At 40.8% G+C, this 20999-nt stretch overlaps 1 protein-coding gene across 1 annotated transcript; it reads right to left on the bottom strand.

Annotated features, from left to right (window-relative positions):
• Positions 1 to 16731: 16731 nt before the first annotated feature.
• Positions 16732 to 18855, bottom strand: LOC135171679 (uncharacterized). The gene is made up of 2 exons (XM_064138302.1): positions 17227 to 18855; positions 16732 to 17146 (listed from the first exon to the last, which is right to left on the bottom strand). The coding sequence occupies exons 1-2, from the start codon at positions 18002 to 18004 to the stop codon at positions 16914 to 16916; spliced, it is 1011 nt and encodes a 336-aa protein (XP_063994372.1). The 5' UTR covers positions 18005 to 18855; the 3' UTR covers positions 16732 to 16913.
• Between the last annotated feature and the right edge of the window lie 2144 nt (positions 18856 to 20999).

The following is a 20999-nucleotide window of genomic DNA, read 5'->3' as shown; positions in this document are numbered from 1 at the left end:
GTTATATCCAAGTTTAGCTATTACTAAGAAAAATTTTCTGATATGAACGAAGCTATCTCGAGAACTGTTGATCGCACCTGGAAAATTCCGGTGCCATCGGCTTCAGCTCGTCGGAATACCCCTAGTAAAGAAGTTTAAAACAGCTGTGAACTGTTGCGGGTGAGTTATATCCAAGATTAGCTATTACTATGAAAAATTTTCTGATATGAACGAAGTTATCTCGAGAACCGTTGATCGCACATCTAAAATTTTTGTTCCGTCGGCTTCAGCTCGTCGAAATACACCTAGTAAAGAAGTTTAAAACAGCTGTGAACTGTTGCGGGTGAGTTATATCCAAGATTAGCTATTACTATGAAAAATTTTCTGATATGAACGAAGTTATCTCGAGAACCGTTGATCGCACATCTAAAATTTTTGTTCCATCGGCTTCAGCTCGTCGAAATACCCCCGGAAGGAAATTTTCAAACGGCTGCATTCACTTGTCGGGGAAATAATTGCAGTCTTATCCGTTTTAGTGAAAATCGTGCGTTTCAGCAGCTGAAAAACACGTTTTGACGAAAAATTTGTTGAAATCTTGCATTTTGACGCTGTACGACACCGTCGATGGCTGCATGGCATCATTTTGTAGTACCGCACGCATTTTTTATACCGATCCGACGCTGTTTTTTTATTCACATCTTTCGCCCTATGGTCGACGTTCTCCGAAGAACCGTTGATCGCACCTGGAAAATTCCGGTGCCATCGGCTTCAGCTCGTCGAAATACACCTAGTCAAGAAGTTTGAAACAGCTCTGAACTGTTGCGGGTGAGTTATATCCAACTTTAGCTATTACTAAGAAAAATTTTGTGATATGAACGAAGCTATCTCGAGAACCGTTGATCGCACCTGGAAAATTCCGGTGCCATCGGCTTCAGCTCGTGGAAATACATCGAGCAAAGACGTTTCAAACAGCTGTGAACTGTTGTGGGTGCGTTATATCCAAGTTTAGCTATTACAAAGAAAAATTTTCTGATATGAACGAAGCTATCTCGAGAACCGTTGATCGCACCTGGAAAATTCCGGTGCCATCGGCTTCAGCTCGTCGAAATACACCCAGTAAAGAAGTTTAAAACAGCTGTGAACTGTTGCGGGTGAGTTATATCCAAGATTAGCTATTACTATGAAAAATTTTCTGATATGAACGAAGTTATCTCGAGAACCGTTGATCGCACATCTAAAATTTTTGTTCCGTCGGCTTCAGCTCGTCGAAATACACCTAGTAAAGAAGTTTAAAACAGCTGTGAACTGTTGCGGGTGAGTTATATCCAAGATTAGCTATTACTATGAAAAATTTTCTGATATGAACGAAGTTATCTCGAGAACCGTTGATCGCACATCTAAAATTTTTGTTCCATCGGCTTCAGCTCGTCGAAATACCCCCGGAAGGAAATTTTCAAACGGCTGCATTCACTTGTCGGGGAAATAATTGCAGTCTTATCCGTTTTAGTGAAAATCGTGCGTTTCAGCAGCTGAAAAACACGTTTTGACGAAAAATTTGTTGAAATCTTGCATTTTGACGCTGTACGACACCGTCGATGGCTGCATGGCATCATTTTGTAGTACCGCACGCATTTTTTATACCGATCCGACGCTGTTTTTTTATTCACATCTTTCGCCCTATGGTCGACGTTCTCCGAAGAACCGTTGATCGCACCTGGAAAATTCCGGTGCCATCGGCTTCAGCTCGTCGAAATACACCTAGTCAAGAAGTTTGAAACAGCTCTGAACTGTTGCGGGTGAGTTATATCCAAGTTTAGCTATTACTAAGAAAAATTTTGTGATATGAACGAAGCTATCTCGAGAACCGTTGATCGCACCTGGAAAATTCCGGTGCCATCGGCTTCAGCTCGTGGAAATACATCGAGCAAAGACGTTTCAAACAGCTGTGAACTGTTGTGGGTGCGTTATATCCAAGTTTAGCTATTACTAAGAAAAATTTTCTGATATGAACGAAGCTATCTCGAGAACCGTTGATCGCACCTGGAAAATTCCGGTGCCATCGGCTTCAGCTCGTCGAAATACACCCAGTAAAGAAGTTTAAAACAGCTGTGAACTGTTGCGGGTGAGTTATATCCAAAATTAGCTATTACTATGAAAAATTTTCTGATATGAACGAAGTTATCTCGAGAACCGTTGATCGCACATCTAAAATTTTTGTTCCATCGGCTTCAGCTCGTCGAAATACCCCCGGAAGGAAATTTTTAAACGGCTGCATTCACTTGTCGGGGAAATAATTGCAGTCTTATCCGTTTTAGTGAAAATCGTGCGTTTCAGCAGCTGAAAAACACGTTTTGACGAAAAATTTGTTGAAATCTTGCATTTTGACGCTGTCCGACACCGTCGATGGCTGCATGGCATCATTTTGTAGTACCGCACGCATTTTTTATACCGATCCGACGCTGTTTTTTGATTCACATCTTTCGCCCTATGGTCGACGTTCTCCGAAGAACCGTTGATCGCACCTGGAAAATTCCGGTGCCATCGGCTTCAGCTCGTCGAAATACACCGAGCAAAGAAATTTGAAACAGCTGTGAACTGTTGCGGGTGAGTTCTATCCAAGTTTAGCTATTACTAAGAAAAATTTTGTGATATGAACGAAGCTATCTCGAGAACCGTTGATCGCACCTGGAAAATTCCGGTGCCATTGGCTTCAGCTCGTCAAAATACACCTAGTAAAGAAGTTTAAAACAGCTGTGAACTGTTGCGGGTGAGTTATATCCAAGTTTAGCTATTACTAAGAAAAATTTTGTCATATGAACGAAGCTATCTCGAGAACCGTTGATCGCACCTGGAAAATTCCGGTGCCATCGGCTTCAGCTCGTCGAAATACATCGAGCAATGACGTTTCAAACAGCTGTGAACCGTTGTGGGTGCGTTATATCCAAGTTTAGCTATTACTATGAAAAATTTTCTGATATGAGTAGTAAGTGGGCACGATTGGCGAATTTTCTTCCAGGAATCGCCCCCCTTCCCCCCTTTTTCCAGACGTGTCCGAACACGTTTTCCCCATTGTCCTTTGAGGAGGACGTCGCCGCTCTACGGCCCCCTGGGGTGAGGGTCCCCAAAGGAATGTTTTTGTTTGACAGGAAGTAGGTGGTGGGAGGGTGGTAACGGTCACGCGCTTCAAAAGGGGGGGGGGTGTAACGGTCACGTGATCCAAACGGGAGGGTGGGTGGAAAATGGGTGGTAAGGGTCACGTGATCCAAACGGGCGGGTGTGGGGGGAAAGTGGATGGCGTGGGAAATGTGGGTATATATGGGGAAATGAAATAAATATGTAATACATAATTTATTGAGTATATAAATCATTTATTCAGAAATTATACTTGTATGAGGGGTGGTACATAATATTAGGGATTTAAAAATAGTAGTAATCAAAATTATTATTATTATTATTAAATTAACGCAAATGGAATATATTTTTTAAAGACCGCTGGTTACAATGCAAACTACCTTTACCAGACAAGTTCTGAAAAGGTTTACTTAAATTTCGACGATTACAATTGTGTTTATGAATAATTTTGTTGAACATTTTCATAACAATGCGATCGTTACGTTTTGTGTCTGAAGTAAATAGTTTATGAAAGGACTGTAAAGACCGATCATTGAACAACCAGTGAAGCACAACAATGCAGTACTGCCCACAAACATCAGACGATATATCTTGGAGTCTCTTCTGGCTCCATTCATAAACATTGCAATTTCGCTTAAGGCGCTGAGAGATTCTTGTATCGAAGGGTGGCATTCCGAAGCTGTCGAAATAGATTCCTCGCCTATTTGAACCGAGGTAAACGGCAACCCAGTGACTTCCTGCCTGATTGTGGTTGTCGGTGTTGATGATGATAGCACAGGGCCGGGGCCATGTCCAGGGGACACGGTCGGCAGGGTAGACACCTCCAATGCATGCATCTGTATGCGGTAATATCTCCAGGAGCTCAAGGGTATTCATAGAACGTCGGTAATCCGGGAAATGAGCGTTGGTCTCGTTCAGCAGGTTGAATGCAACTAATGCAATCTTATGCTGCGCTCCCATTAAGTAGCCCTCCATTTTCATCCACTGTAGTCGACAATAACCTGCCTTGTGGAATCAATTTCTAGCAAATTGTCATATTCGGCGTACAACAGACAATTTACATTCTGCTCTGTTGCTCTATTGAAGCGAACTTCAATGCGAATACTTCCACTTTTCACCAGATTCCAATGGCCAGCGGAACTTGCAGATAAATCAGGAGTCAGATCGAACGCGAACAAGCAAAATCCATCGGAATAGGCCGGACGAGAGATGCTATTTCCATGGTCGCTGAAATGTGTTCCAGTACCAGCAAATAGGGTGTTGAATGCCTCCACATCTAGGCAGGCACCAGAGGTGAAACTTGGCTGCAGAGGTTTTGTAGGTACTTGGCGTCCATCGACATTCAGGCATAAAAAGTTTATCCCAAAATTTTGAAAGTTGAAGGGGTTCTTCTTTCTCGATCCGTTGAAACTGACATTGTCAACAAATCCCAGTATGATTCTTTTAGGTAGTTGACCCAAAATGGCATTGTCTATTGTCTCCCCCATAATCCCCCGATGGAGAACAAAAGATTTGACCTCCACCCGTGTCAAAGGATATTTCGCAGTTGTCTTTGCAAGCGTTTTAGCGTGAGCTATCAAAATTCCAGGGCTGAGTTTCACACGGCGAACTATCAAGGAGGCTTCTTCTATATGCACCTTATAATGCAGGGGAGTGGAGTCCATAAGGCAAAAGTCGTCCTTTGCACGGATAAGACGAACGCGTAGCTCTACGCCATTCATCAAAAACTTGTCTTGATTGAACACGTCACAATGTAAATGTCCCAGTAGATCAAATGCTTTTCCACCTTTAGTAATTGCCTGACGTACGGCTAGTCCATCGTTGTTTCTTGCATCAGCCGCCGTTACAGCAATAGAATCCATTGCACCATAGCTATCCGTAGCCCAAAGAGACATTCCAAGATGTGAGGACTTTGCATCGGTTCCATAGTTTAGTAATGTTTCAATGTATGCTCTATAAGCGTACAGGTTATTTGGAGGCGTAACAACTTTTTGGTTGAAATATACATCCACTTGGTTAAACATTGAATGTAAAAAGTTATTCACAGGCCCAACAGAGTCGTCTATACCAGCAGAGCCATCGGGTTTCAGGATTCTGGCGCGAACTTTGATCATGGTATGTGCCAAATCAATATATTCTTCTCCATGGCCTGGTACGATGAATTCAATTGGGGCATCGTCCGACAGCGTAGATACAGGATTATAATAAACAAATTGAGAATTTTCAATACTTGTTTGGGTAGGTGGTATGGTAAATAGGTCCAGCTCCGACTTCACACACTCAGAAGAGTGCGAATGTAGAAACGACATGATGATTAGTTGAAAATATCGTACAAATCACGAGTCTTCCGCTTTGATTTATGTCTCGGTACTTTTTTCACTTTCTTGCTTCTTTTGTTTGCAACGGGTCTTTTCTTTTTATTCTTCCGAGTTTTGGATGTCTTGGCAGATCCACGGCCAGTGAGCTTATGAGAGGCGAGGCGTTTACGCTTCCTCTTATATCCTGAGCCACGCATCATGGTCCCAATTTTGTCCTGGGCCCTCCTTTTCAATTTCAGCCCAGACTCGGCTAATCGGTTTTCCAGCGCCACCTTTAAGGGCTTGCCATTTGTCACTACATCCCCAACAACGTTAATACCCGCATTGAGAGCTTCTTTACCGACAGCTCGGGCTGCGCTTCCCAGATAGGGCAGAATGCGTCGAAACAGACCTCCAAGGAAAGCACCAATTCCATGACCTCGTTGATAAGGACTTCCAACGAATATCCTTCCAAAATCATTATATCGGTCCACTGTTCCTCCACCAGCTTGGTTTGCGTAATATGCAATGTACGGGCTCATTTTTTAGTCAATCAATCCTCTTGAAATGAAGTGTCACGTTCAAAGGACCATACTCGAATGGAATCATATCACCCTGATTGCATCTTATATCTATTTCAATTGTGCGAAATGAATACCTCATCAACGGAATATAATGAGGAGTGGAAAACGTAGTACAGTGCATGGCCCCATAGGTATACGTAGAAGCGCTGAATGGTATCACTCGTAACAGAGATGACTGCACGTCACCTGTTACGGAGGGTACACAAAGATCGCTGTAGATGAACAAATTCGCAGGTAAACCTCTGGCCAAACTTGCTGGTGAAGATCCTTGACAATACGGCCTGGCGTTTGTGAGGCTGTGTATACCTCTCTCAAATCCCAACATATCGGATACTTTATCGGAAAAGTCTATTGTATGAACTGTGCTAGTGCAGTTCCTGGAGTTGCAGTGTTTTACAATTTTCACAAAACCTTGTTGCGCTAAATATTCAAATCGGATATGAGTACTCAAAGACGGAAAAGTATTCATGAACCCCACTAAATCTGTTATATCTTTGAAAACTGCAGTAGGTAGAAAAAATGTTTGTAGTGCGTTTACCTTACTCTTATTGGGGATTGGATTACTAACGAAATTGATTGGAGAATCTTTTCCATTACGTATATGTAAAAAATTGCAAGGAAACTGTATTTCACTCAGACCCACTACCCATTCTCCTTCCAGTTCAACTTGTTTTGGAAGCAAGGTCGTGAATTTCGATGCTGTATTATCAGGATGATAGCTCATGCTGCTGTTGCTGGGGAGCACCATATAAAATTCGTTTCTCTTCATTTTTTCCCAATTGCATGCAGTTCTGCAGCAGGTATCCAAGAATCAAACTTATCAGGATATCCTTCCCAATGAACAAGAACCTGCTTATTTTTTCCTTTTCCCTTGGAGCGTATGACACGTTCCACTATGAACTCGTCCTTGTCCGTTGGTTTATTGACAAGCACCAATTCTGGTTCGTAGAAAAATCCCTCAATTGGTTCGTCAGCAAAATCCATCAACTCGTATATCGGCAATGATTGTTTGAAAACGGCTTTCGTTATTTTGAATATTTCTTTACTCCAATTAGTTTCATATCCTTTCTCAAAGATGCCTTTCGTTCGACTGATGCGTACATAGTCACCAACTTTATATTTAAAGGATTCTTTACGTGGTTTCTCCATCTTGAATCGACTTTGTATATTACGCCATACGTATGGTGCATTATCCATAGTCACAGCCGCAGGCGCCATCTTTATTGAAGAATGTCGCGAGTTGTTATAAGACTCGACAATTTGCTTCAAAACATCTGTATACTTATATGTTCGACTATGTGTAAAGTAACGCCACATACGTTCCTTCAATGTCCGATTGAAGCGCTCCACAACTGCAGCTTTTATGTCGGGATTACGTGCAACACGAAATTTTATTTTCTTATCAGAAAAAAATTTTTGGACACTGTTGGCCATAAATTCTTTTCCCTTGTCCGTTTGTATCGAAACAGGAATGCGCCCTCCATTTGTATCCATTATACGTTTGAAAGCTTCAAGAACCTGTGATGCTGATTTGTCTTTCAATGGCTCTACCCAGGCAAATTTACTCAAGACATCAATAACTACAAGTAAATATGAAACCCCATCATTATATGTTTTTAATGATCTCAATTCAACTAAGTCAGCCTCCCACACATCATCAATGTTGGTTACTGTATAATGAAGACGCGGAAATTTACGCTTAATGGGTCTATGAAGGGTATAAGTGTTCTGAGCATTAAGCCAATTTTTTATTTCACTTTCAGGTATTTCTTTCTTATATTTTGACAAAATATTTCGAGCCCCTGTGTATGCCTCAGGCTCTGGAAGGTCAAAATATGTCCTCGAGAGTTTTTCATTGTTCAAAACGGAAGCCATGATGTAACTTTGTCGGTTTTCGCAGTGTAGGGAGAACTAAGCCGGGGTTTTTTCGAGTTTTTACGGGGGCGATAGACAGGAGGAGTGCGTGATCTATAGCTTTTCCTTCTTCTATCTTCGTCTAGGGAACTCTCGTCCTCTGAAATTTCAGGTTCTCTTCGATTCCTAATGTCTGGCAATGCTGGTGGAGACTGATGAAACTTGGGATTACCCAGAAACTCCCGAGGGGTGTTCAGGCTTTGGAGATAAACGGCAAAATGCTCCCATCCTTTAGCTGAATATGTTTTCCGTGCTCTGACAACATCTTGTATGAGATCCACAATATTGACACCAGGAAATGTCTGTCCATCCAAAGTCACTTGTCCTTTTGAATTCCATTTGAGTCTGTTAGCAGTATCAATGGCGTCAATGTATTCTAGTATACCAGCGGCTTTCCGCTGATATACTTTAGGTACAGTAGCAACAATAGCTTTTGGGTCGTATCGTTCAGCGGTTTCAGTTTCGACGTGGGCCTCCGTTTCTAACACCGGCGTTTTAGTTTGTTCTGTATAAAACAAATATCGCCTCAGAACGTCGTTATACAACTTCCATTTTTCATGGTCATCTCTAGGGCTTTTCGAATTTAAAATTTCCAATAGCTGGGTATCTAATCTGCTTGTAACAGTGCCTGGAGTTTGCGCTGATGGCTGAATTTCTTTAGCCAATTCCGTTAAAACATGGTGAGCATCAGCATGTGAAGAATTTTTTTTTTTTAGACGCTCCACACTCTCCTCTGGTACAAGAATCATTTTACGTGCATGTTCCATCCTTATACAATGGCTGAGATAAGTGCGCTTATCAGAGGACCCAGTAGCATCGGCAAAATTGAACCACCTTTCTGATTAATGATTTTTTTCTTGCTGCTTAAACTTTGTTTTTTATCGGCAAGTTTTCTCAATAGTTTTTTATGTTTGCACAGTTTTGATTTCTCACAATTTTTCAAAGGAATATTTCCGTGTAATAAATTTAAAGCACACTCGCAAATGCAGCGAATTAAATCTTTATTAGCGTGTTGTATTATTACCCGGCGTAGCCTGGGTGGTGCGTAGATGAGAGCGTGTAATAAGGCTGTATTCTTTTCTCCAAGCGACTTGCGAACAGAGCCGCTTTCAGAACGACTTCTCGTTGCCATCACACATGAACGACTGGTACACTCCGTGATGCCCCTCCTCCTTTTATATTGCGATCCTTCCGCGGAATATAAACATAATGATGGGGATCACTGGGGAATACATTGGTACGAAACCTACAGTTTTCAGGAGTCGATTGTTTCAAATCTAGCAACAAATAGCCATGAGCTGCCGAAGTTGCATCAAAATAGGCTTCTTGCAGAAATTTTGGATCTTCTGGGTATATTTGACGAGCCAAATGGGCAATTTGTGCACGATCTCTGGGATTTTTAAATACGACGATGTAATTTGTATTCAATGAAATGTCTCTCTGTCCTTTGCCTTGGTGGAATAAATTTTGAGATAGAAACATTACACTGAGATTTTTATGATGGCTTCCTTTTGTAAATAAATCAACTATTGCACCATTCGAAGATTCCCGCATCAAATCGTCCACGACAACCAATTTTGGCTTATTATCATCAAAATCTCCAGATCTTGGTAGGCCTTCACGAAATTCGACAAAATTATTATCATAATCCGAATATCCATTCTGCCACTCAGCGTAATAAAAGATCACTTTTTCAATTTGTGTATCGCACATTTGCTTAATTTCCTTCAAAAACCTTTTAACAAAAAATGTTTTTCCACAACCCGTGGGGCCACAAATCATTGCAGTAAAGGGATGTTTCCACCTCGTGTCCATATTGCCTTCTGATTAATCATGCCTAAAATCTCATCATTTTATACAATTTTACGATATCCGAAAATATGGATTTGAAAATGCCAGAGAGGGGCGTGACGTAATGCACCTGTATTGGGGTCAAGTGGGCTTGCCTATGACTAGGACAAGGACAATGCGCGTAGGCGGGGGCAGGTAAAAAAGGCGAAGAAGTGCAGTAGCCCCCTGTGGCGCCAACAGTAAAACCCCTGACTTTTCCCAATATAGCCCGAATTTTCTCGCACTAACTGCAGTCGTCCAAGGGACATTCACAATGTCGGACCCAAACGATTTAGCGGGGCCCAGTGACCCGACCGAAGAAAATACTACACCTCCACAGGGAGATTTTGATTGGATAAATAATTTTGATCTTGAGTTATTCGGTGATTTTGCCATTGAAAATAATTTTGATGGAGATTTATTCGAAAATTTTAATTCTGCGCTCTTTGATATTCAATGTGGTGGTGGTGAAAATGTTGTGAGTGACCCTAAGGTTTTGGAAGCTGTTGAAGAGTTTAATCTAGATTTACTAGATCAGCAGAATGGTAAGTATCTAGCTTCATACCTTTTTATAATACCGAGAAAAAATTTTAGGCATATTTTTTTATTGAAAAATACTAAACCCAATTTCAGATCAACAAAATGGCCGCGAAGAAGAGATTGAAAATCGATTGCCGGCCTTAAGGACAATACGACGATCACGCCAGAGACTCCCACGTTTCAAACTCGACACACATGTGATGGAGTTTGCAATCAACCCTTTACCTGAAAGTCGTGACCCTGCCGACTGGGTTGAAGAAGCTTTTCGTGATGTCTATAATAAAATTATTGAGGCTGGAGGGCGTGGTATGAATCGAATGTGCCTTACATTCAATTTTGCAAATATGCAAAGAGACAATGCCTGGATAAGTCCACGTGCGATCAAAGGATATGAGTTTCAAGATCTATGGAATCTTGTCAGCTCTATCGCGCAGAGCGCAAACGGTTTCGGATGTGCCGATAAGTTTTGGATCAAACTTCACGTGGCTGAAGCCCCGGTAGGTCAAGGTTTCCTTGAAAACGGCATGAAAAGAGGGTTTAGTAGAAAATGTATCCTTCAGATTTCGAATGAAGATGGCTTGTGTCTAGCCCGATCACTTGTTGTGGCCAAAGCACATGCAGAAAAATTAAAAACCAGAGCTGATAAGGGCAAGATCCACGAGGTATGGCAGGCAATCCGGCAATGCAAGGGAAAAATGCAACGTAAGGAGGCCGAAAGACTAACTCGAAGGGCAGGAGTCATTGCTCCTGATGAAGGCTGTGGTCTACAGGAAGTTGCTCAATATCAGCGATACTTGGCTGAAGAAGGATGCCTTATCAAGGTCTATTCCCTCATGAGAAACGGAAAAGATCACCCTGTGCTCTACGATGGTACACCTGAATTGATTAGCAGAAAGATGGCCGTCCGATATACCTTACCGATTGTGTATTATCCTGAAGAGAACCACTATGAGCCAATCCAAAATTTACCTTCATTCTTTGGCGTGAAGTATTATTGCGAGCATTGTAACAAACCTTACACTACGCAAGGACATGTTTGTGATAGGACTTGTGATAGGTGTTTGAAGAATCCTCCGTGTGACTCTACGATTGTTGATAAAATAGTGTGTGACGATTGTAATCGAGAGTTTCACGGCCAATTGTGCTTCGATCAACATAAGAAACCAGGATCTTTCAGTGGAAATAACCCCACCGTCTGTGACTATATAAAATTGTGTGGCCAATGTAATACGAAAATTGATCATCGCAAAGCTCAGAATCATGTGTGTCATAAATATTATTGCAACGTATGTCAAAAGGACGAAGATATTTCTCATCTCTGCTATATGCCCACCTTAAAGAGCAAGAAAAAATTGACTTTGAAACGTGTGGCGTTTGTTTTCTACGACTTTGAAACCAGACAGGATGAGCTTCTGCAAGGAACTACAGATGTCAACGTACACATTCCTAATCTTTGCGTTGCCCAAACTGTGTGTGATCGTTGTGCAGATATGACCGACGATGACATTGTGAACGCCAACGATAATCACGGAAATCCGTGTGGCGTGTGTAAACATCGGGAAAATGTTTTCGATGGTGAGGATCCTGTGCGAGGATTTGTTGATTACATCACGTCGATGGGTAAGACGTATAAAAAAGTAGTTTGTATTGCACATAACGCGAAAGGCTATGATTCACAATTCGTTTTGAGAGACGTCATGAAACGCATTAACAGTCAAATTAAAGCGATAATTAACGGAACAAACATTATCTTGATGGATTTTGGGGATAATAAATTTATAGACAGTTTAAATTATTTTCACATGGCTCTTGCAAGTTTACCGAAAGCTTTTGGATTGGGGAATATAGCGAAAGGCTATTTTCCACATTTTTTCAATACAAAAGACAATCAAAACTACGTAGGGCCTATACCTGATAGAAAATATTATGGTGCTGACACTATGGGAGTACAAGATCGTGAAAAATTCTTATCCTGGTATAATGATCGTGTCGAAGAAGATTATGAATTTGATTTTCGTAAAGAAATTCTTCATTATTGCAGACTTGATGTTACAATTTTGAGACGAGCCTGTGTTGAATTTCGAAAACTGATTATGAATGCTGGAAATGTCTGTCCTTTTACAGAATGTGTAACGATTGCTTCTACATGCATGCGTATTTTTCAAACAAATTTCTTAAAAGACAAGCAGATAGGCATTATACCTCAGGGAGGATATCGGTTAGGGAAAACGCAGTCGAAAATCGCAATTGAATGGCTCTTGTGGCGCGAACATTGCGAGAATCATCGAATAATACATGCCGGACGAACTCGTGAACACAGAACAACTTCAGGCCTGCGTCTAGATGGTTTTTGGGAGGATACCGCGAATAATAATAAGAAATATGCATATCAGTTCCACGGGTGTTATTGGCACGGATGCCCACGGTGTTTCAAATTCAATAGAGATAAAGAGTTGAGTCACAAGGATACACTAGAGAGTCGATATGAGAGAACAGGGGCGATTACACGGGAATTGCGACACTCGGGTTATGAAGTCGTTGAAATGTGGGAATGCGATTTTATTCGTCAAAAAAAGACAGATCATGTGTTGGCGAATTTTGTAGAAAACGTTGATCAGCAAATGTTTATAGCGCTGGATCCGCGCGATGCATTTTTCGGGGGACGAACAGGAAATACCGTAACACATTATGATGTAAAAGATAATGAGAAAATTCGCTATGTTGATGTTTGTTCGTTATACCCATACGTTTTAAAGACAGGGGTTTTCCCGATTGGACATCCCACTGTCCATGTGGGGCGTGATTGTCAGCTTATATGCCCTAATAATAATATTTCGCGGATAGAAGGTCTCGTGAAATGTCGCGTTTTACCCCCTCGTCAATTATTTCACCCTGTTTTACCAGTAAAAGCCCATGGAAAGTTACTGTTCCCTCTCTGTCGATCATGCTGCGATGATCTTGTACAAGACAATTGCCCTCATGATGATCCCGCTGCTCGCGAATTTTTGGGAACTTGGGTCGCTCCAGAACTTCGTAAAGCCGTAGAAATGGGGTATAAAATATTAGAAATCAGTGAGCTTTGGGAGTATAAGAGTACTACGCGTTATAATCCTGTGACGCGAACAGGTGGATTATTTGCCGAATACATTAACACTTTTTTGAAAATAAAACAAGAGGCTTCGGATTGGCCTGCTGAGTGTGTAGATGATGAATCAAAGAATCGATATATTGCTGAATATGAGACGCGAGAAGGTATAAAACTTGACAAAGATAAAATTCAAAAGAATGCCGGATTGAGAGCCGTAGCAAAACTTTGTTTAAACTGTCTCTGGGGTAAATTTGGGGAGAGGGAGAACTTGACAAAAAAAGCTATTATTCGAACACATGAGGAATTTGCAAATATAATGTTTAATCCTGAAATTGAAGTAACAGTAGTTGTTCCTGTCGATAACGACACTCTCTTCATGTCCTGGAAACATTTAAACGAAGCCGCGGAAATGTCCACTAAGGCTAATGTCGTTATTGCGGCTTATACAACCGCTCACGCGCGTCTAAAGTTATATTCTTATCTAGAAAAACAACAAGAACGTGTTTTATATTATGATACAGATTCGGTCATTTACGTTAGCGATGGATCAAATGAATTACCGCTAGGGAATTTTCTAGGGGATTTGACCGACGAAGTAGAGGGCTACGGAGAAGGAAGTTTCATTACTTCTTTTGTCTCTGGGGGACCTAAATTTTACACTTATCGCGTAAAAAAACCGGACGGCAGTATCGCGGAAGTTAGTAAAATAAAAGGGGTTAGACTGAATTATGAATCGCGTAAACAAATTCATTACGACTCGATTCGCGCGCTCGTTGTCGATAAAGCAGATCCCTACCAGATCGACTATCATGGTATTCGGCGGACCGTGTATCATGACGTCATCACGAAGCCTGAGAGTAAGATCGTACGTGCGACAGGCCCAAAACGGCGGCTTGATGGTTTTGCGACTCTGCCCTATGGTTTCAAAAAACCGCGATTTAACCGCTGCTAGTTGGCGCGCACTGTTTTTTTTTAAATTAAGTATTTTATGCATTTAGATTAATTGTTGTAGTTTTGTATAATATTGTTATGCACGAAAAACGTTTGTAGGCCTGCATTATTTAATAATTAATTAAACAATTTAATGAGTAGGGGCTATTCCTCCACTCGCTTAATATTTTATTGTAGCCTCGAATAGTTATTATTAATGGATAGGGAATCGTTTGTTGATAATTAATATCCAAATTACATATTTTTAAGTTTGTTTGTTCATTAGATATTAATTTTTTAAAAAATGGGCCCTACAATGTTTACATTTGAGCAGAGCCTCCTGGTGTCAGGAGGCGGCCCTACGGTTTTACCGACACTGTGAAATTCTGGGAATGTACGTTTCTAGGGTCCTGGGAGGGGTTACCGACTGTCAGGGGGGCGCCACCGTCAACTTTGACGGGGCGGGTTTTCAGCCGTTCGTATTTCGAATTGAAATACGAAGTTTCAAAAACCCGCGGCCCGCGAAAATGAAAAGTATCTGTAAGAAAAATGTAATTTATACGAAGAAATAAATAAATAAATGAATAAAAATTGAAAAGATTCCCTTTACGCTTATTCCCCCCACCCATTTCCTATTTAATAATAATTTAAAAATAAAAGAAGTAAGTGTTTAAAAAAAGAAAGACAACAAATATTTATTTTTAAAAAATTTTTTTATTAAAAAAACTTAAATCTAAACTACATTTTCTTTTTTTTTTCGTCTTAATAATAATAATGATCTTAAGACTAATATACATGCTTTCTTAATATTTAAACTTAAAACTAAGGGAAAAAAAATGAAGAGAAATAAATGAAAATAGAAAAAAGAAAATATTTATTAAAAAAATTTTATTAAAAAATAAAACTTAAAACTAAAATACAAATTTTTTTTTCTTTAAATATTAAAATTTTTTTTTGTTTCGTTTTCTAATTTAAAACTAGGGGGAAATAAATAAATAAATAAGCAAGTAAATATTGCTTTTAAAATTTTGTTTTATTTTTCAAAAAAACTTAAAATTAAAAATACATTTTTTTTTTTTTTAAATTTAAATCAAGTTGGAGGGGGGGGGGGCAGGGGTCTCAGTCCCACTGCTCCAGGGACCAGTCCTCCTCCGTCAGGTCAGGCTGGGCGGGCTCCTCCCCGAAGAGGATCCTGAGACTCCAGGCATCCCACACGTCGTATAGGGCGAGCACCTGCTCACCCTCGGCCTCGAACTGGCGCGACTCGCGCCTCAGAGCGCGGATCCACCGCGCTCTCGGGGTGTCTGGGCCGACGACTCCCTCCCAGCGAGCTCCGCGCTGAAACCAAAAAGACAAAAATACATTAATATTAAATATATCTATGATTATAAGAAAATGACGAAAAAAGGGGGTATTTCAGTAGAGGACTGGAGGAAAAGTGGTGTCAGGAAGGGAATAAAGGGGTTAGAGGGGAATAGAGAGAGAGAGAGAGAGAGAGAGAGAGAGAGAGAGAGAGAGAGAGAGAGAGAGAGAGAGAGAGAGAGAGAGAGAGAGAGAGAGAGAGAGAGAGAGAGAGAGCCAAAAACTTACCATGAAGGCCTCGTCCTCGACATCCGCCAACCATTTGGCGGCCCTGGCGTGCAAATCCTGGATGGCGAAAATGTTTTCGCCTTCCAGGGATTCACCCTCCTCGTCCTCCCACCGCAGCCACGCATTGGCTGCCCTGAGGTAGGCGCGCTGCCTCCTGGTGGCCTGCATCTGAAAAATCAAAAAACCATGAATTAAAAACAAAATCAACTAAAAACAAAACAAAGACAAGCAGAATGAATGTAAAAACTGAAACAAAAGAAAAACGAAAAATCAAAAAACTAAAACAATACCGAAAAGAATATGAAAAAAAAAAAATACGCGAAACGTATACCCCGCGACGGGTAGGTATTTAAACAATATAAAAGCGCGTGAAAACATAGAAAATGAAGCGCGGACGCGAAAAACTGAAAATTAAAAACGCGAAACACATATCAAAAACCGCGAGAAAAACGACATGAACCAAAAACCGCGAAACCCAACGAAAAACATGCAAAAAAATATTCAAAAAAACTTACCTCGCGGGCCAAGTGCTCCTGGCACGTTCCTTGACAGGTTACAACAACCATTTTTTTAAAATAAAAACAAAAAAACACAAAAAAACACTAAAACTGGACACTACACTGGTCTTCGGGATGTCGGTGGTGAAAGAGGGCGAATAGTGGGACCTCACGGTTTATATAACTTTTGCCCCACTATTCGCCCTCAACCCTCTAAACCGTAAGTTAGAGGGAGATGGGGGTAAGGATTTATGTAGGAAAGACGAGGAAAAAGCCAAAATTGTTCTCTAAACCCTCTAAACAACGAGAAGGAAAGAGACAATAAACGAAAGACTACAGGACGCCGACGAAGAAGAAGCGAGAGAGAAATTTCTCCTAGCTTCTACGTGAAAAAAAAGGGCTGGGGACAGGAGAGGGAATATTGGGTCTTGCCTAGCAATAAAAAAAAGTCAAGACTCACAGGTAATGCAATAAAATGTATGACTTTTATTTCAGGTATTCAAAAAAAAATACAGACATGTTTAATGAATTTTTAACCCGAACGGTTACTGGGTGATAACGGGGTGAAATCAAGACTCTGGATGGCCAATCCTTCATCATCATCATCCCCGCTTTGATCCAATTGCATCGCAATTTGATCAAGCTCTTTTTGGCGCTGCGTTGGAGCCCATCGCCCTCCGTAATCGTCCTCGCGATTCCTTTGTTCTAGATTCGCGCCCAACGCGACTAGAACGGCCTCGATTTCCTCGATAGATTTTCGCGGTTCTGAAACAAAAAAACAATACAAGATTAGCCTCAATCAATCTAATCTCAAAATTCATATGATTGATTGATTGAATATTTACTTTTCGGGGTTGAGGTCGCGAAATTCAATGATCCATGCTGAGCATCTTCACCCTCGCGTTCCAGGATTAAATTGATCACTGATGGAGTGCTGGGAATGATCTCGATCGATGAATCCAATTCCATCATGGGCTCAGGGATGATATCCTTCGATGTGTTGTCCTTGGATCGATTTTTTTCTGATTCGCGAGCTCTAAATTGTCTTTGTTTTTCCTTAGCTAGTTCGCGACGTTTTTCGCGAGCGATAAAGTCGGCCTTCTTTTTTTCCGCGAGTTTTAAACGTTTTTCGCGAGCCTGTATTTTTTTCAGATCCTTTTTCTTATCAATGTAGTTCACTTGATTGAATAAATCAAGATCTTTTTCTAACATATTAATCCATAACTTTTTTTCTTCTGTACTCACTTGCGTAATTTCACTTGTTTTTTTATTATTGACTTTCAGGATTTTAGAGCCACTTTGAGTGCTACCGGGTGATTTATGGCCCAATCGTCTGGCTGAGTTTTTCTTCTTCTTTTCAGCCTTTTGAAGGTCAAAGTCAATATTTATGACAGGACCTGTCTTGGAAATCTCATGTCTTTGAAGTTTCACTTTTTTCACTATTTTTTCAATTGATCTTTTCTCATCACTGTTATATTGCACTACACGATCACTAATTATCTTAATTCCGTTTTGATTGGCCTTGTTTCCACCATATTTAGATTTTTTAGGTTTAAAAGTTCCAGGCTGATAACCTGATTGATAACTGGATTTTGGAGATGAGTTCATTTGACTTGATGTCATTTTGACGTAAAAAACGTAAATGCAGTAAAATGATCTCACTGGGGTCCTTGATGCATCCCTAGTTTAGAGGAGGAGGGGCTAAGTTTTCCACACTTTTTTGAAGATTTGCCCTTGGTGGGGGGTCCTTTGCATACCTGATGGGGGCGGATGCTCGAGTTTTCCTTTTTTTCGCCCCCCCCCCACTTGTTTTGCATTTGTTGGCTATTGAAAGGAAAGGTCAATGATTGGCCCATTTCCTTTCTTGTAGACCAATGTCTCCTCCCCCGCAGGGAGATAATATTCTTCCTCACACGCCCTAAAAAAGTAGTACCAATAGAGTTTTTCCCCCACTCCTGCTTTGCATAATCTTGTGTGTTCTATGCAGTCGAAAAAACCATTTGACTTCGACATTTTATATAATAATACATCACTATTATGCACAATTGCTTTAGTAACCACAGCCAAAGTTTTTGCATTTTTCGCATATTTCTTTTCATTTAATAAATTCGTGATTGCAATGCTTCTCAAGGATGGAGGATTATATCTCATTTGAAAATTTGATTCGATTTCTCTATTAGATTCTGCAGGTTCTTCATTGTAACACACTTTAAATGTCGTACACATGTCTATGCTCTCATCTTGAGAGTGTAATTTATCCCTGCGATATCTGATATGGATTTTATTCCATGTCTCACCGAGGAATTTATATTTACATACGCAAGAAGGATCAACAAGGAAATCTTCCACTTCACATTCCAATCCTGACCCTATCGCGATTTTCCGCGCTTTTGCTGGAATGCACATGTCATCACTGTCTAGGTAATCATCATCGGTATATTTATCAACACATACGCGTACTCTTTTCTGGCGAAATTGAGGCTTTTGTCGTCCTTCATACGATTCGCGACCCGCGAGATATTTTTTAAGGGACTCTAAATCGTAACTTTCAAAGTTTTTAGACATTTTTACTATTGCAATGCCTTTTAACGAATGACAACAAACGCGTCACTCGATTTAACAAAAAAAATCGGTATAGGAAGGTTCTATGGTAAGAGTGGGGGTACCGCGCAACATACAAAAACCGCGAAAGTGGGGCGCATGTGTGACGCCGCCGCCGCAGAACTCCCTGCGGTGGGGGATAATGTGTGACGGTTATAGGTCTGTCATGCGTGTAGTGGGGGATTCTGCCCCCCTCCACTCTCATACGTAGCGCTATAAAACGCGGGTGCTCGCGGTGGATTTGATTCAGTCGTCCTGATTTCATCCATTCATTTTTTCAACATGGAGAGCAACAAACAAAAGGGATTCAGTGATGCTGAACAGCATGTGGTCTTGTCTCAAGTTATATCTTTGAATAGATCAGAGACAAAACAAATTCGTGTCGGCTTAAAAGTTACGTGTTTCGGTCAATTCGTCCCGGTTGTGCAATTTATGGGCGTACGCCCGAAACGCGCCATATTGTCAATGACACGAGAAGAATGGACCCTTTTTTTCAACGATTTGGATGCTGTAACCGATTACTTTGACCCTGAGAAGTTCCACCCAAAGATCAACCACAATCTACCTGCAAAGGAATTTGGGGCCATAAACGTGAAATTCCACCGCAGTTTTGAAAATCCCTGCGTGACCTTTGTTCGCAATGATGATGCAAATCAGACTCCCATAATGATGATGGGACAGAGCATCAATACATTGAAAAACAAGGCTGCATGGATTAATCAGTGGCTGGATTTCTTGGAGACATTGCCTCTCAAGGAATATAAGGAATCGCTTGTACAATCAATTAAAGGAATTGCTATGAATTATATGGATTATAATAGAATGCCTGCCACGGAGGATCTTCATCATCGCATACGCGTAAATTTCGAGGAAATTTATCTCTTGGCTCGCGATGATCTTCGACGTACAATACCCCACGAAAATCTTGGTTATTTGTATCAATTATTTGGAGAATTATTCCATAATTGTTACAATTATTTGGATAAATTCGCGGGAGGGGCTTACAGAATGCCCTCATATTGAAAAACCATACACATATGATTTTATGTAACTCATTTGTAAAATGGAACCTACGATTTTATGAAATATAAAAAAAGATAAAATTTAAACCCTATGTTTAATTATTTATTACAAAAACCCTCAACATCTTTTCAGGTATAAAAAAAGACGGAAGGCAAAAAAACATTTTTGAACTTTAAATAAAAAAAAAAACCTTTTAAAAGGAAACAACATGCAATAAAAGAGAGAGAGAGAGAGAAAAACATAGTCAAAAAAAAGGAGACATCGTTGAGAACTTTTCCAACGGTCTTCCATAGAAAGGGAAAATTTATTATCCTAAAAAAACCTGTAAAAAAAAAAAGCATTCATTTACTGCGCCATTCATGCCAGGGCATTGCGCAATCCTCCATCTAAAAAAAAAATAATGGGCCAGTTTCCCTTAACACGTGAACGACATTCCATTGCATAACAATGGAATGCTTTCAGGCGTTTTGGGACCTGCCCGCATTCCTTGCCACCCACCCACCACCCACTTCCTGTCGAACAAAGACATTCTTTTGGGGACCCTCACCCCAGGGGGCCCTAGAGCGGCGACGTCCTCCTCAAAGGACAATGGGGAAAACGTGTTCGGACACGTCTGGAAAAAGGGGGAAGGGGGGCGATTCCTGGAAGAAAATTCGCCAATCGTGCCCACTTACTACTGATATGAACGAAGTTATCTCGAGAACCGTTGATCGCACCTGGAAAATTCCGGTGCCATCGGCTTCAGCTCGTCGAAATACACCCAGTAAAGAAGTTTAAAACAGCTGTGAACTGTTGCGGGTGAGTTATATCCAAGATTAGCTATTACTATGAAAAATTTTCTGATATGAACGAAGTTATCTCGAGAACCGTTGATCGCACATCTAAAATTTTTGTTCCATCGGCTTCAGCTCGTCGAAATACCCTCGGTAGGGAATTTTTAAACGGCTGCATTCACTTGTCGGGGAAATAATTGCAGTCTTATCCGTTTTAGTGA

This window comes from Diachasmimorpha longicaudata, unplaced genomic scaffold (genome assembly GCF_034640455.1).
Source record: "Diachasmimorpha longicaudata isolate KC_UGA_2023 unplaced genomic scaffold, iyDiaLong2 ctg00000076.1, whole genome shotgun sequence".
In the NCBI taxonomy this organism is placed as follows: Eukaryota; Metazoa; Arthropoda; class Insecta; order Hymenoptera; family Braconidae; genus Diachasmimorpha; species Diachasmimorpha longicaudata.
The sequence above is the reverse complement of the archived record's forward strand: the minus strand, read 5'-3'. Positions and strand labels throughout refer to the sequence as shown.

Excerpts from the sequence above, each read along its gene's own strand:
- LOC135171679 (XM_064138302.1), bottom strand. The coding sequence starts at position 18,004 with ATGACATCAAGTCAAATGAACTCATCTCCAAAATCCAGTTATCAATCA. Across the intron at positions 17,147-17,226 it reads CGCGACCTCAACCCCGAAAA|AACCGCGAAAATCTATCGAG; the intron begins GTAAATATTCAA and ends TTTTTGTTTCAG.